The sequence below is a fragment of the Natrix helvetica genome (assembly GCF_964273705.1).
Source record: "Natrix helvetica genome assembly, chromosome: 5".
NCBI classification, from domain to species: domain Eukaryota; kingdom Metazoa; phylum Chordata; class Lepidosauria; order Squamata; family Natricidae; genus Natrix; species Natrix helvetica.
Window position 1 is genome coordinate 7,646,423 of NC_138551.1, and position 15,781 is coordinate 7,662,203.

The 15,781-nt window shown below is 47.9% G+C and overlaps 2 protein-coding genes across 18 annotated transcripts in view; one reads left to right on the forward strand and one right to left on the reverse strand.

Annotated features, from left to right (window-relative positions):
• Window positions 1-15,781, forward strand: part of EIF4G1 (eukaryotic translation initiation factor 4 gamma 1) — a 160,139-nt gene that overhangs the window by 18,471 nt on the left and 125,887 nt on the right. For 10 of the 17 annotated variants that reach the window (XM_081953613.1, XM_081953600.1, XM_081953614.1 and 7 more), the window contains exons 2-3: window positions 12,646-12,754; window positions 13,583-13,672. In XM_081953613.1, coding sequence (XP_081809739.1) covers window positions 12,680-12,754; window positions 13,583-13,672 — 165 coding nt within the window. In that variant the 5' untranslated portion in view covers window positions 12,646-12,679. The remainder of the gene's footprint in view (window positions 1-12,645; window positions 12,755-13,582; window positions 13,673-15,781) is intronic. The other 7 variants (XM_081953611.1, XM_081953606.1, XM_081953615.1 and 4 more) reach the window with 2 other exon arrangements.
• LOC309393957 (uncharacterized protein) lies at window positions 3,242-5,850 on the reverse strand. Its single transcript, XM_081956576.1, has 2 exons — window positions 5,446-5,850; window positions 3,242-5,265 (listed from the first exon to the last, which is right to left on the reverse strand). Exon 2 carries the CDS (start codon window positions 5,188-5,190, stop codon window positions 4,276-4,278), a length of 915 nt encoding a protein of 304 aa, XP_081812702.1. The 5' UTR covers window positions 5,191-5,265; window positions 5,446-5,850; the 3' UTR covers window positions 3,242-4,275.

Below are 15,781 nucleotides of genomic sequence, written 5' to 3' on the forward strand. Positions count from 1 at the left end.
TTAGTTGCGAAGTCGTGTCTGACCCATCATGACCCCCCATGGACAACGTTCCTCCAGGCCTTCCTGTCCTCTACCAACCTCTGGAGTCCATTTAAGCTCATGCCGACTGCTTCGGTGACTCCATCCAGCCACCTCATTCTCTGCTGTCCCCTTCTCCTTTTGCCCTCTGTTTTTCCCAGCATCCAGCTCTTCTCCAATGAGTCCTTCCTTCTCATTAGGTGGCCAAAGTATTTTGAGTTTCATCTTCAGGTTCTTCAGCCTTCTAAAGAGCAGCCAGGGTTGATCTCCTCTAGGACTGACCAGTTGGATCACCTTGCAGTCCAAAAGTGGATTTGTGTTTCCTTTTAAACCAACCGTGGTCCTCTCTGGAGGGTGATGGGAGCTGAAATTTTAACACGTTAAGGAGCAGCTGTATGGGGAAGGCCAATAGATTTGCCCAAGGTGATTGCTCGCCTTCCATCTTCTCTTGTCTTCACGATGTACGCAGCCCTTAAAGCATCAGAGTTTGGCCTTGAGCACGTGACAGAAGACCCTGGCTTGTGGCTGCTCTCCTCCTCCTCCTCCTCCTCCTCCTTGCTTTTGCAGGCTTTAACCTTCAAGTGTTTGCTTAATGGGCTGGCCTGAGTAATTCTGTTGTGTCAGAAGACCTTGAATAGATGAAGTCTTGGAGGAGTGTGAAACTAACCACAGTCAGCTGGCTGGCTTTTGTGGGAAGCAGCCGTTGGGGTGTGTGTGTGTATGTATGCCACTTTTCCTCCCTCAACAGGGCCAATCAAGGACCATTTTGGATGAGGCTGGACTGGACTTTGGTCTAGGAATAAATAGCTACTTGGGTCATGTCGCTGACGGGGACATTGGTGGATCGTTAGCATATTTCAGCCATTCCTTTTCCTTGGGATAATGGACTCTTCCTTCCATCTTCCTCCGTATGTTTTTCTAAATTGTTGAAGTTGTGGGTTTATCCCTCCAAAACGTAGCCACTATTCTAGTTTCCTCTTTGCAGTTTGAGCTCCGTGGATTTTGGGGTACCTTAGCTGTGGATTGTGAGCCCCATTCTACCCTTATTCCACTTTGGGGCTCTCCAAAAACGACCTTCCCCATTCCTGTTATCTCCAGGTCCCCATCCCAGTTGCCTTCCCTTACCACCAGATGCAGGGATTCTAGGAAGTGGAGACTTAATGTGCCCGTTTGGCGACATCTATACCAGGGATCTCCATACTTGGTAACTTTTAAGACTTGTGGACTTCAGCTCCCAGAATTCCTCAGGAATTGCCAAGTTGCCAAGTTTGAAGATCCTTGGTCTATATCAGGGGTGTCCAAACTTGAGAACTTTAAGACTTGTGGACTTCAATTCCCAGAATTCCCCAGCCAGCATGGAGTCCACAAGTCTTAAAGTTCCCAAGTTTGGACACCCCTGTTCTATATGAAAAGTTTTGTCCTCCTGATATACTTCTGAGTCTGCTTTGAGCAACTTTGACATAAATTAGGGGTAGTGAATGTGGGACGCGGTGGCTCAGTGACTAAAGTCGATCAGAAAGGTGGTTCGGCTCCCTGCATAACAGAGCGAGTTCCCGCTACTTGTTCCAGCTTCTGCCAACCTAACCGTTCGAAAGCATGTAAAACATGCAAGTAGAAAAATAGGGACCACCTTTGGTGGGAAGGTAACAGTGTTCCGTGCGCCTTCGGCGTTTAGTCATGCCGGCCACATGACCACGGAGACGTCTTCGGACAGCGCTGGCTCTTTGGCTTTGAAATGGAGATGAGCACCGCCCCCTAGAGTTGGGAACGACTAGCACATATGTGCGAGGGGAACCTTTACCTTTATCTAGATAGAGAATGGACCCTCTCCACATCTTTGGGAGCTCCCACAGTTCCTTGTCACTGATACACTGCCAAGGACTGACAGAAGGGGAATCCAGAAAATTTAGGTTGGCTGCCTAAATGTGGGACCAAGCCGGTAGTACTTTCTCTCCTATAAATGCCCCCTGTAAGAAGAACTCTGCCAGAATTCCCCCTTCCTGGTGTGGCTATGGCTCTTCTCCCAAAGCTGGCTGAGGAATTCTGGGAGTTGAAATCCACATATCTTAAACTTGCCAAGTTTGGAGACTAAATGAAGAAAATGAAAAAAACAAGAAAAAGGTTAAGGAAACAATTGGTCCATTGCTGGGTGAAAGTGGCAAGAAGGGGACAAGCAACAGGGAGAAAGCAGAACTATTTAACTCATGTTTCGCATCTGTCTTTACACAAAGGGATAAAACTGTCCAACCTATCAAAAACAGCACCACAAAAATCAGATTAGGAACGCAAACTGAAATAGGGAAGAAAATGGTAAGTGAACATCTGTCTACCCTAGACGAGTTCAGATCACCAGGACCGGATGGATTACACCCCAGGGTTCTGAAGGAACTGGCAGACGAGATCTCAGAACCACTGAACTATATCTTTCAGAGATCCTGGAACACCGGGGAACTGCCAGAAGACTGGAAAAGAGCTGATGTGGTTCCCATCTTCAAAATAGGGAAAAAAATAGATCCAGGAAACTACAGACCTATCAGCCTGACCTCAATACCAGGAAAGATTCTGGAAAAGATAATCAAGCAACGAATTCGCGAACACCTAGAAGTAAACAAAATAATAGCCAAAAGCCAACATGGATTTGTCAAAAACAGATCATGCCAGACTAATCTTATTGCATTCTTTGACAAAGTGACAAAATTAGTGGACCAGAGGAATACCGTCAATATAGTTTACTTGGACTTCAGTAAGGCATTTGATAAGGTAGACCATAACCTACTACTAGAGTAGAAGAATGTGGGATGGACAGCATCACCACCAGATGGATTCATAACTGGCTGACCAACCGCACTCAACATGTAGTCCTCAATGGAACTGCATCTACATGGAGGGAAGTATGCAGTGGAGTACCCCAAGGCTCTGTTTTGGGCCCAGTACTCTTCAACATCTTCATCAATGATTTGGATGAGGGAATAAATTTGCAGATGACACCAAGCTGGCAGGAATAGCCAACACTCCAGAAGATAGGCTAAAGATACAGAAGGATCTTGACAAACTTGAACATTGGGCCCTATCTAATAAAATGAAATTTAATGGTGAAAAGAGTAAGGTTCTACATTTGGGCAAGAAAAATGAAATGCACAGGTACAATATAGGTGGTACCTTCCTCAATAGTAGTAACTGTGAGAGGGATCTTGGAGTCCTAGTGGACAACCATTTAAATAAGAGCCAGCAGTGTGCAGCAGCTGCCAAAAAAGCCAACACAGTTCTAGGCTGCATCAACAGAGGGATAGAATCAAGATCACATGAAGTGTTAATACCACTTTATAATGCCTTGGTAAGGCCACACTTGGAATACTGCATTCAGTTTTGGTCGCCACGATGTAGAAAAAATGTGGAGAGTCTAGAAAGAGTGCAGAGAAGAGCAACAAAGATGATTAGAGGACTGGAGACTAAAACATATGAGGAACGGTTGCAGGAACTGGGTATGTCTAGTTTAATGAAAAGAAGGACTAGGGGAGACATGATAGCAGTGTTCCAATATCTTAGGGGTTGCCGCAAAGAAGAGGGAGTCCAACTATTCTCCAAGGCACCTGAGGGTAGAACAAGAAGTAATGGGTGGAAACTAATCAAGGAGAGAAGCAACTTAGAACTGAGGAGAAACTTCCTGACAGTTAGAACAATTAATCAGTGGAACAGCTTGCCTCCAGAAGTTGCGAATGCCCCAACAATGGAAGTCTTTAAGAAGCTGTTGGATAGCCATTTGTCTGAAATGGTATAGGCTTTCCTGCCTAGGCAGGGGGTTGGACTAGAAGGCCTCCAAGGTCCCTTCCAACTCTGCTATTGTATTGTATTGTATTGTATTGTATTAAAATGACAACATCAGTGTGTTCTCTCTATCTTGGTGTGTGCAGGTGTTTGGAGGGTCACTCTACTCCCGCTGGCAGATGACTCTATGGTTGGGATGGCTGGGGCAGAAACTAGCATCCTAGCGCCAGCCCCCTCAGGTAGATCCTGCAGGAGGCCAAGGTTTATTTTTAAGCTCTCAACCTCCGCATTTTGAACGTGGGAAGAACAGAGAAACTGAGGACAAAAGGTTACAAGCCGCCTATAATTGTGCCGTAGGCCTGGTTCCCGCCCGACCCTCCGTTGCTTTATTGCTGCAAACTCCAATTGCCCATAGCAATTCGCTCCCAGTTGGGAATTGCCTCTGGAAAAACCTCCACTTTTTCTGCTTTAGAATTTGATGTTTCCTGAATGCTAGGATGGAAAACCCTGAACTGCTCTGCTCTGACCCGTGGAGTTGTTTTTATTTAGGGTGCAAACATGTTTCTGTGAGAAGGAATAGAATAGAATAGGAATAAGGAATAAGGAATAGATTAGAATAGGGAATAGAATAGAATAGGGAATAGAATAGAATAGGAATAAGGAATAGAATAGAATAGGAATAAGGAATAGAATAGGGGATAGAATAGGAATAAGGAATAGAATAGGGAATACAATAGAATAGGAATAAGGAATAAAATAGGAATAAGGAAGAGAATAGAATAGGAATAAGGAATAAAATAGGAATAAGGAATAGAATAGAATAGGGAATAGAATAGGAATAAGGAATAGAAAAAATAGGAATAAGGAATAGAAAAAATAGGAATAAGGAATAGAATAGGAATAAGGAATAGAATAGGAATAAGGAATAAAATAGGAATAAGGAATAGAATGGGGAATAGAATAGGAATAAGGAATAGAATAGAATAGGGAATAGAATAGAATAGGGAATACAATAGAATAGGAATAAGGAATAGAATAGAATAGGAATAAGGAATAGAATAGGAATAAGGAATAAAATAGGAATAAGGAATAGAATAGGGAATAGAATAGAATAGGGATAAGGAATGGAAAGAATAGGAATAAGGAATAGAATAGGAATAAGGAATAGAATAGGAATAAGGAATAGAATAGGGAATAGAATAGAATAGAATTGGAATAAGGAATAAAATAGAACAGAATAGGGAGTGGAATAGAATAAGGAATGCAATAGAATAAGGAATAGAATAGAATAGGGAATAGAATAGAATAGAATAAACAGAGTTGGAAGGGACCTTGGACAAACCCTGAATTCTTCACCTCTTTTCCTCTGTTGCTGCGAAGGTCACCCAACTTGCGTTGGCTTCCCATCCTCCCCTTCTTTTTATTCTGCCTCTGGAACTCTTCCCCACTGGGGGAGAGAGGATCTTAATCCCCGACCTGGAGCTGAAGGCGGCAATTGCATGCGTTGAATCCATGATGCCAGTTTAGTCCTTAGAAGCTAACTGTCCGTGCGAAGTTCCTGGAGAGACCGTGGTTGCGATATGGCTAGGCCCCGGGTACTGATTTTTCCCCGTGCTTTGTGTTCTGTCTATGTTTTGCAAAGAAAACCCGGGTTGCTCTTACTCCCCCCCCCCTTTTTTTCCCCGGAGGGATAACTGAGGCTGAGAGCGATGTTGCCTAAAGCAAAGTAAATTATGAGACATCCTGCAAATGGTCTTCACCGTTTCTCCTGGGCCCAAAGTGGAGCGTTTGAAAGGAAGAAGCTATTGCTTCTCTCTCCACGCACGCTTCCTCCTTAATTCATATATCCTCACCTCTCCAAATACTCACAGGTCTATATTGTTTGCTAGATGACCTGAAATGCACTTTTTGGGGTTGTAGTTGTTGTTTATTTGCTGAGCGGTGTCCTCGTGTTTGCAACCCCGTGGCCCCCTAGCACGCCAGCCCCCAGCCCCTTCCTCCAGCGTCTGCCGGAATTTGTTCAAAATCATATTCATTGCTCCCCTGCCGTCACCCCTTTCCCCTAGTCCTTGCATTTGTGTACCCTGTTTCCCCGAAAATAAGACCTCTCTGGATAATAAGCCCAATCGGGCTTTTGAGCGCATGCACTAAAACAGGGGTGTCCAAACTTGGCAACTTTAAGACTTGTGGACTTCAACTCCCAGAATTCCCCAGCCAGCAGAGCTGGCTGGGGAATTCTGGAAGTTGAAGTCCACAAGTCTTAAAAGTTCCCAAGTTTGGACACCCCTGCACTAAAATAAGCTCTCCCCGAAAATATTGCAACACAGCAGCAGCCATGAGGTGACCACGCTCACCTCCTCCTCCTGCACCTCAAAAATAATAAGACCTCCCCGAAAACAAGGCCAATCGTTTATTTCGGGGGGGTCAAAGGAAAATAAGACCCTGTTTTATTTTCGGGTAGTCCTTGACTCAGCAACTGTAATCGAACCCAAAATGTCTGTTGCGAAGCGAGACGGCTGTTAATGTGAGCTTTGCCCCAATTTACCACCTTTCTTGCCACAATTGTTACGGGAATCCCTGCAGTTAAGGGGGGCGGTGAATCAGGCTTCCTCATTGATTTGGCTTGTCAGAAGGTTGCAAGAAGGGATCATGTGACCCCCCTGGGGACGCTGCGACCGTCATAAATATGAATTCAGTTGCCGAGCAGCTGACGTTTGATCACAGGGATGCTGCAACGGTCGTAAGTGTGAAAAACATTCATAAGCCACACTTTTTCCCCCCAATGCCGTTATAACTTCAAACCATTTAAATATGAGCCAGCCGTGTGCAGCAGCTGCCAAAAAAGCCAACACAGTTCTAGGCTGCATCAACAGAGGGATAGAATTAAGATCAGGTGAAGTGTTAATACCACTTTATAAGGCCTTGGTAAGGCCACACTTGGAATAGGGCATTCAGTTTTGGTCGCCACGATATAGAAAGGATGTGGAGACTCTAGAAAGAGTGCAGAGAAGAGCAACAAAGATGATTAGGGGACTGGAGACTAAAACATATGAAGAACGGTTGCAGGAACTGGGTATGTCTAGTTTAATGAAAGGAAGGACTAGGGGAGACATGATAGCAGTGTTCCAATATCTCAGGAGTTGCCACAAAGAAGAGGGAGTCCAACTATTCTCCAAGGCACCTGAGGGTAGAACAAGAAGCAATGGGTGGAAACTAATCAAGGAGAGAAGCCACTTAGAACTGAGGAGAAAATTCCTGACAGTTAGAAGAATTAATCAGTGGGACAGAAATTGCCTCCAGAAGTTGTGAATGCCCCAACACTGGAAGTCTTTAAGAAGATGTTGGATAGCCATCTGTCTGAAACGGTATAGGGTTTCCTGCCTAGGCAGGGGGTTGGACTAGAAGGCCTCCAAGGTCCCTTCCAACTCTACTATTGTATTAAGTCACTAAGTGAACCTTCGTAAGCCCAAGGAGCACCAGCACTGCCCAATCCAGTCTAAACATCCAGCTGACCGTGTGACGAATTTCACACGGGGATGTTGCAACGGTCGTAAGCATGGAAAACGGCCATAAGTCTTTTTTTTTTGGGGGGGGGGGATGACCATATGAACTGAATGAACTGTCCCCAAGCAGCTGATTAAGATAACGGCAGTTCCCTTTCCTCAACCTTCTGCTTCTTCTGCCCTTCGGAGCGGAGGTGAGATGGGGCATGTTCCCTGGTGAGAGAGGGAGGGCAGGCCTCCTGTGGGCGTAAGCGCCCGGTGTTGGCACCTCATCCAGTTTCCCTTTGCCTTTCTCTGGTGCTCACTGTGGGCACCCGGACGGGTGTTGGCTGGGCTAATGTGAGCCCTACGGCTGCCAGCCCTCTTCCCTCCCGCTGCTGGAGCTGGTGACTCAGGCACTTGGGCGTGAGGCTTCCTCCCAACTGGTTTGGGCAGTGCTGAACCAGACCGGATGGCTGCTGCGACTGGGTGGGGCTTTGAGGTATCCCTGGTTCTCCTTCGTCTCATCTCCTCTCCTCTCTCTATGTCTCTGCAGTGCAGCAGACTCTGCGATCTGACACCGCCAGCAGCACCAGCGGCAGCTCCCCGGCACTCATGTTCCCGGCCTTCCCAGGGTGGGGGCGGGGGGCTGTCCCCTGCCTTGCCCATGTTTGGCGAGACCGGAGGACCTCCGTGCCATGCACCAGCCGGTTTGCAGGCTGATCTTTTCTTCCCCCTTCTCCCTCCCCTCCCCTCCCCTCTTCTCCCCACCGATCCCTTTCGGGAAACTCAGGCAGATGAAAAGTCTCCACCGCTTGCAAAAATCCGGCCTGGGGTTTTCCTCCTTGGGGGTGAGTATTATTCTCCTTGCTGGCTTCTGCTGCGGCTCTTATTCGGTGCAAGCCTTGAGTTAGGAATGGGATAAGGAGGCTGCTTTCCTCCCAAAGAGCCTCTTTCTTTTTGGGGCGAAGGATTCGGGGAGGAGGGGTGGGTAATAAAGGGGTGGGAAAATAAGTTCCAAAGCAGTTTTGTTTTTCCTTCTGTTTTTTTTTGTGTGTCTTGCAAACGTATTGGTGGGGATTGGGCCTGTGGTTAAAAAAAAAAGTCTCTTTGGCCTTTCCCAAGAGCTCATTTGTGCAAGGTGGCATAACTTGGGTAGAAAGCGGGGAATGGGGGGGTGCCCCATGGTTATACTTCTACTGCTCTGCCTGTTTTGTGATCTTCAGAAGTTCCTTTTGCCTCCTGGGGAATGATGGAGAGGGGGGTATATAGTTATTTTAGAGACAACTCTGCCTTGGATGATTGAGAATCTGGGTAGATGGTTAATTTAGGACTTTCTCAGCCTCCCAACAGTGGTACCCGGACCCTGGGCTTCCTAGCCGTCCCTGGGACCCCCGCCTTGGCTTCCGAGCGGCTCTCCTGCTCGTTCACCCAAAGGGTTGGTTGCCTGCCCTGGACATTTGTTGTCCCGGATTAGAAGGAGATTAGTATTTTGGTCCGTAAAGCAGGGGTCATTTGAGACGACACCTCTTGATTGACTTAGCCCCCAGTGACTTCCTGTAGCACGAGATGCTGCAGGCCCCCTCCCTCTCCACACCTGGGTGTGAGGATGCACTACAGGGACATTGGCTGCTGGGCAAGGGGAAAGGGGGGGGGGGAGAATTATTGCAGATGGTGCAGTTGTGTCCAGAGCAGCGAAATCCACCTCCCCCCCTCCCCCGAGACACAGCACGTGCAAAGGCACCCAAAGACAGCCTGGACTAAACGATGCAAATGTTTCGGGGGGGGGGGGGTGTTGACGTCTTGGACTCCTGGTCCATCATGCAGCTCAAAAGGCTAAGGAAGATGGAACTCCCCTTTTTTGGGGGGGGGGGGAAGAAGTTAGTGCGGAGGAAGGGAATGAGTGACTTTGGGCCAGGCGTCTTTGAACAACTCACAGGCTTCAACTTCCAACAATTTGTCAACGCTCCAGAGCAGTGTTTCTCAACCGTGGCAACTTGAAAATGTCCGGAGTTGAAGTCCAGACATCTTCAAGTTGCCAAGGTTGAGAAACACTGCTCTGGAGCAAGGACGGGCAACTATGGCAGTTTTACGACCTGTGGACTTCAACTCCCATAATTCAACAGGGCGGGAATTGGAAGTCCACACAACTTTTTAAAGTTGCCAAGGTTGGGGGGGGGGGCAAAAAAACTTACTTAGAAACTCTTGTCTCTGTGGCTGTAGAACATGCCTCCGAATGTCCTTTACAATTAAAGAAGGCCGTTTATAAGATTGTTGTGGTTGTGATTTGAAACTCACGATTACATAGAGTGTATATGACAGTGATGGTGAACCTTTGGCATACGTGCCAGAGTTGATACATAGAGCCCTCTCTCTGGGCACGTGTGCCAGCCAGCTGCTCTTCAGGTTCTGTGCGCTCCTGTGCGCATGAAGGACCAGCTGGCCAGCGCACGCATGTGCACCAGTTAGCTGCTCTTCCGGTTTCCGGCACATGAATGCGCGTTCTGTTTCAGCACTTGGTGCCAAAAAAGGTTAGCCAACACTGCTATATGGTATGTACTGTTTAACCAGCTGATGGAAATTGGACTGCGTCACTGTTTTAGCCAAAGATGGACAAGTATTATATTTTTCCGGGAATCGCTCTGCTAGGAGCCTGCCCTCCTGTGGGAGGAGGAATATGGGACTCTTTCACTCCATTCTCTGAAATTCCTCCTGAGCGTCAATTTATAGCTGATCCAGGGCCTCTTTTGATGGGATGCTACATCAGAAAGTTTCATTTTTGGGAAAGATACACCTGTTGTAGGACAGAGATAGTTGAAGGTAGGTAGAACAGAACATAAAAGTTGAAGAAAACAAAAGAAATTGGTGATGTTTTAAGTACAGGTAGTCCTCGACTTATAACCACTTGTTTAGTGACTGTTTGAAGTTACAAGGGCACAGAGAAAAGTGACTTACGACCTTTTCCACACCGTGGTGAAGTGATCAAAATCCAGATGCTTGGACGCTGACTCATGCTTCTGACGGCTGCGGTGTCCCCTGATCCCCTTTTGCGACCTTCTTTCTGACAAGCAAAGTCAGTGGGGAAGTCAGATTCACTTAACAGCCGTGTTGCTAACTCAATTGCAGCAGTTCACTTAACAAGTGTGGAGCGATAAGTTGTACTAGGTAGGACTTTCGAGCTAAACTTTCACTTGTGCGGTAATGTGAGGGAAACTTTACTTAACAACTGTCTCGCTTGGCAGCAGAGAAGTTTAGGTCACTCAATTATGGTCATAGTCGACGTCTACCTGTAATTCGAATACCACCTCCCATCCCTTTCCATTTGATTGCTACAAGGTGAGGTGGCTTGATGAGCAGATTTGGTGTCCATACTTCATCCCTTTCCAGTTAAATCTGTGGGACCTAGTGAGCCCCAAAGTCAATTTTCCAAAATCTTGGTAGCATTTCTGGGTACCAAAATCTGCTTCTCAAGATTTCAGAGACACAGAGCATATCCCATAAGTAGCATTGTGTATGTACCACCCAACTTCAGGTGGAGAGAATCAGAATAGAGCTGGAAGGGACCCTGGAGGTCTTCTAGTCCAGCCCCTTGCTCAAGCAGGAATCTCTATACCATTTCAAACAAGTGTTTGTCCATTCTCTTCTTAAAAACCCCCAGTGATAGAGAACCCACAACCTCTGAAGGCGACTTCCGTTCCACTGGCTAACTGTTAGGAAGTTTCTCCTTTATTTCCAAGTTGCTTCTCTCCTTGATTAGTTTCCATCCATTGTTTCTTGTGGTGCCTTCTGGTGCTTTGGAAAATAGCTTGACCTCCTCTTCTTTGTGGTAGTCCCTCAAATACTGGAATGCTGCTATCCTGTCGGAAGGGACCTTGAAAGGATGCTTCTAAGTCCCAGGTCGCTTCTCTCCTTGGTTAGTTCCCATCCACTGTTTTCTTGTCTTGCCTTCAGGTGGTTTGGTAAATGGGTTGACCTTCCTCTTTATGGCAGACCCTTACATAGTGGAAGACTGCTATCGTGTCTCCTCCCCCTCCCCAGAACTCCTTTTGTCTAGAATTGCCATACGGTACCCAAATTCTGCCAGCATTCTTCATACTGTAGGTTTTAGGTTTAGTCCCAGGGTCCCATGATCCTCTTTTACGATTTGCTGACAAGCAAAGCCAATGGGGAAGCCAGGTTCACTTAACAACCGTGTTACTAACCGCAGTGCTTCAATTATGGCAAGAAAAGTTGTGAAATGGGGGGAAAACTCAGTGACCATCTTGCGTAGCAACGGAAATGTCGGGCTTCATTGTGGTCGTGAGTTGAGGACTACCCGTATTCCACAGCATTTGAAGTGAGAGTTATATGACTTTCCTTCTTTTGAGTGGAAGAAGGGAAGGAAGGAAGGCTAGTCTAATTACTTCTGGGGCTGGTTTACCATTTTACCCCAAGGTTTCTATATCGGTTTAGGGTTTCAACATATCTTTCATCCCTGCTTCATACTGTTTTACACATGTTCTTCCTGCTCTGTTTATTACTTTCCTTGAGTGATGATGTTTCTGAAGACTTTGTCCTTGGGCACACTTTTTGACTGCACTTTTTCTTAATACAAATAATATTTTTTAAAAAAACATCGTCAGGTCGCAGATTTCTGAAAAAATACCCTTTTTAATACGCTTTAGGAGGGTGCGTCTGTTCTGATCGAGGCTTCCCGAGAGCATGAAGCAAATTCCTTGTCACGACAAAAACCCCTTTTACTAATGCACTGTGAATTCTGCTCCTTCACAAAGCAAAAGTCTTTCAAGGGAGGATTTACAGCCACAGACTTTATCTGGCTTGGAGAGCTGCCAGGCCGATCTCTGCAAAACCTGGCAAGGAGACTCAGAAAGTCATGAACTAATTAAGTGAACTAATGGTCTCCTGCAAACTCCACTCCCCTTTTGCTCCTCTTTTATTTCCTCTGGGAGGGGGCATTCATTGTCCACCTGTGGCCTTCCTCCCAAGTCGACCCCTGTTCTTTAGCTGTTCCCTTCGTCTGGCAGCTCTGTGCATGCGCACACTGAGAACAGGCTCCAGCTGTTCTTCTGCCTCACTGATGTCTGACTCCGAAGGCAGCTGATAACTGTCAGAGGGCCCTGGCCCTATCTCTGCCTCCGACACAGAGCCTTCGCCAAACTCCAGGACTGGGCCATGTTCCTCCCCAACCTCCTCACTGTCCGAATCTGATGCCAGCTCTGCTGGCCTCTGGCAGGTCACAAAAGTGTTTGTGGTAAATTGACATAATTCAGCTATTCCTACAGATGCCTCTCACTTTGTATGGTGTACCTCAGCATTTCACCCTGTCTGCTTCTTCCCCTGTTCCTTTTGATGACGCTTCTCTCCTTCTCCCCCTCTGCAGATAGTAAAGGGATCCTTATGCAGCAACACGTGAAATGAACAAAGCTCCACAGCCCTCAGGAGGAACCCCATCAGCCCCACACCCCTCCCCTTCTCCTGGACTTCCACAGGTAAGGATTCTCCTTCCCAGGCGTGGCTTGAGAGGTACTGTATTTTTCGGATTGTAAGACGCACCTTTTTCCCTCAAAAAAGAGGGTGAAAATCTGGGTGCGTCTTATACACTGAATACAGCAATTTTGGCCTCCCGAAACCTCGCCCCTTTCACCAAAATGGACGTGCAGAGTCTTTAGGAAGCTTCCAGAGTGGTCCTGGGGGCTGGGGAGGGCAGAAACGAGCAAAAAACAGGCCGTTTCTTGCTTGATTTTGCCCCCAGACCCCAGGAGCACTTTGCAGGCTCTCAAACTCTCTGCATGCCCCGTTTTTCACAAAAAACGCGTGCAGAGGGCTTGGGAGGCCCGCAGAGTGCAAAAACGTTTTATTTTTTAAATTGCCTCTTCAAAATTTCGGTGCATCTTATACTCCAGTGCGTCTTATATTTTGAAAAATACGGTAGGTCCTCTAGCAGAGGTGGGGGCACTATGACCCTTTTAGGACTTGTGGACTTCAACTCCCAGAATTCCTGAGCCAGCATGGAGTCCACAAGTCCTTAAAGGGCCAGTGTCCCTCAACCCTGCTCTAACTGCTCCAATTTTATTTTATGTTTGTAGCCGAAATGGACGCTCCTGTAGTTTGCTTGCCTTTGGCCTACTGGCTTGCTTTTGTAGAGGGGAAGGACAAACCTTCGTCAGGTTGACCGATGCCGTTTTAATTCCATTTCTCCCATGCATCTTAGAGTCAATGGCTTTCGATTCCTCAAACACTGCCTCAGGTGTGGTTGGAGGTTTGGGGCAGCTGCCGCGAAGCTTCTAACCTGCTTCTTCTCTTCTCCCTTCTCCTAGCAGTCAGCATTTCCTCCTGGCCAGGCGGCACCTGTGGTTTTTAACCCAGCACAAGCTACCCAAATGAATACGCCTTCCCAGCCTCGACCGGTAAGAAGGCAGCGACAGCCCACCGGGGACTGCGGCTCTGGGAGCTGCAGGACTCTCTTGGAAGGTGTCAGCCAAGCCTCTTCTGATGTGTTGCCAAACAGGTTCTTCGGTTTGGCTCGGGGGCTGGCAAGGGCACAAGCAGCCCTGCAGGCTGACTCGGTCTGCAGGCGCCACTGACTCAGGAGTGCATCTGCGGCCTGTGCCAGGTGGGGATGAGGGTTGGGGAAAGGAGCCCGACGGAGCCAGCCGCCAGCTTATAAGAGATGCCTAGGTCGGGTTGGCATGGAAAGTGGCGGTGAGGAGGCAGGGAGGGCGGCTCAGCTGCCCAGAGGAGAGAGGAATTTGGGGAGGGGTGGTGGTGGAAAGCAGGGCGTAGACAGGGGTGCCTGTAACTGTCGGTGATGTTCTCCTCTTGTCTCCTTTCCCCCGCGCTCGTTCTCGTCTTAGTTTCCAGCAGGGCCGCGTTCTTTACATCAGGTACTAACCTCCCTCCGCTTGCCTCACTGCATGCTGGATGCCATCCTAGGGGGGAGGGAGGGGGCCCTTCGGGTCAGCGCTCGTGCTTGGACACTGCAGGGCAACTTGACCGCAGGGCTGGAGGGGCGCCTGAGGTGATGAGAGTGAACCCTCCTCCGCGTCCCCTGTGAACTCTCCCGTCTTACAGGAGGTTTTCTCCCCCCCCCCCTTCACTCTCTCCCTTCCCTGTTTTTTAAGAGAGAGAGAGAGAGAGATAATAATACAGGTAGTCCTCGACTTGACGACCACAAATTGAGCCCCAGGTACCCGTTGCTGAGCAAGATGGTTGCTCGTTTGAGCCTTGCCTCCGTTTTACGGGCTTTCTAGTCACCGTTCTTAAGTGAATCGCTGCGGCTATTCAGTTGCTAACACGGTGGTTAAGTGAACATGGCTTCCCTGTTGATTTGGTTAGCTGAAAGGCCGCCAACCCCACCCCCCCCTTCCCCCCACGGGACGCTGCAACCGTTGTAAATATGAGCCAGTTGCCAAGCGTATGAATTTTGATCACGTAACGGGATGCTGCGGGGGGCAGTCATGAGGATGAAAACGGGTTGTAAGTCCCCTTTTTTTCAGTGCCAACGTTAACTTCTGACAGTCGCCCAACACATGGTTGTCATTCAAGGACTACCTGTATTATTATTATTATTATTATTATTATTATTATTATTATTATTATTATTATTATTATTATTTTAAGATGACTAGTCAGAGGCCTTTTGGTTTCGATGCTTTAAACACATTTGAAAGGGGGAGCTGATCGTTTTGTGGATCCCCCAAGCTCTTTTTTTTAAGCCTGCGGGGAGGAGAGATTGTTGGGGTGGGGAAAAAGGAACAGGAGGTCCCTGCCGTCAGAGAAGAGAAGAAAACCTGGAGAAGAGCAACTATCGCATGGGGCAGGGCAGGCACGCGGAGGCTCATCTTTCCTCTTGAGTTTAAGACCGACAGGTTAGGGCCAGTTTGACTGCAGTGTCCACAGCCCAGTAGCTTCTCCACTTCCCTTGTGACTTGCATGGCCTCTGACTCATGGAAGTGCTTCTCTTGCCACTGTTTCTCATTTTTGCTCCACTCCTGCTGTCTGGCTTCCCCGTTTGGTGCTCCTCCTCCTCCTCCTCCTCCTCCTCCTTCCTCCCTTCCCCTCGAATACACTTCCCAGGGCTGGTTCTCCTGGAATCCTTCTCTTCTCCATAGTGAGGGGAGGAGTATCCAGGATGGGACAGGATGGGTTGACCTTGTCCTCTCATTGATTGGGCTGAGTCAGATAAGCTCTTTGGGCCACGCCCTGGTCACCAGGTACCACCCAGTTATTGACTCAGCCCCTCAACGGGCGGCTGTGATCATCCCAAGCTCCTGGAAAATTTCAAAGAAAGGATTGAACTCACTGTTTGCTTGATTTCATTTGTTGCCTTCCTGCCTGAGTGAGTAACTGGCTCTTGGCTGAGTCCCTGGCCGGGAACAGAGAAAGAAAGAAAGCACATGCAGCAAGCCCTTCAGGGCAATGCGTAGCCCAGGTCATAAAGTGAGACCTAGGGCACTAATCGAGACTGCAGGCGAGGGGACGCTCCCCTGGAAGCCCGGGGAAGGTAATCATGTCGG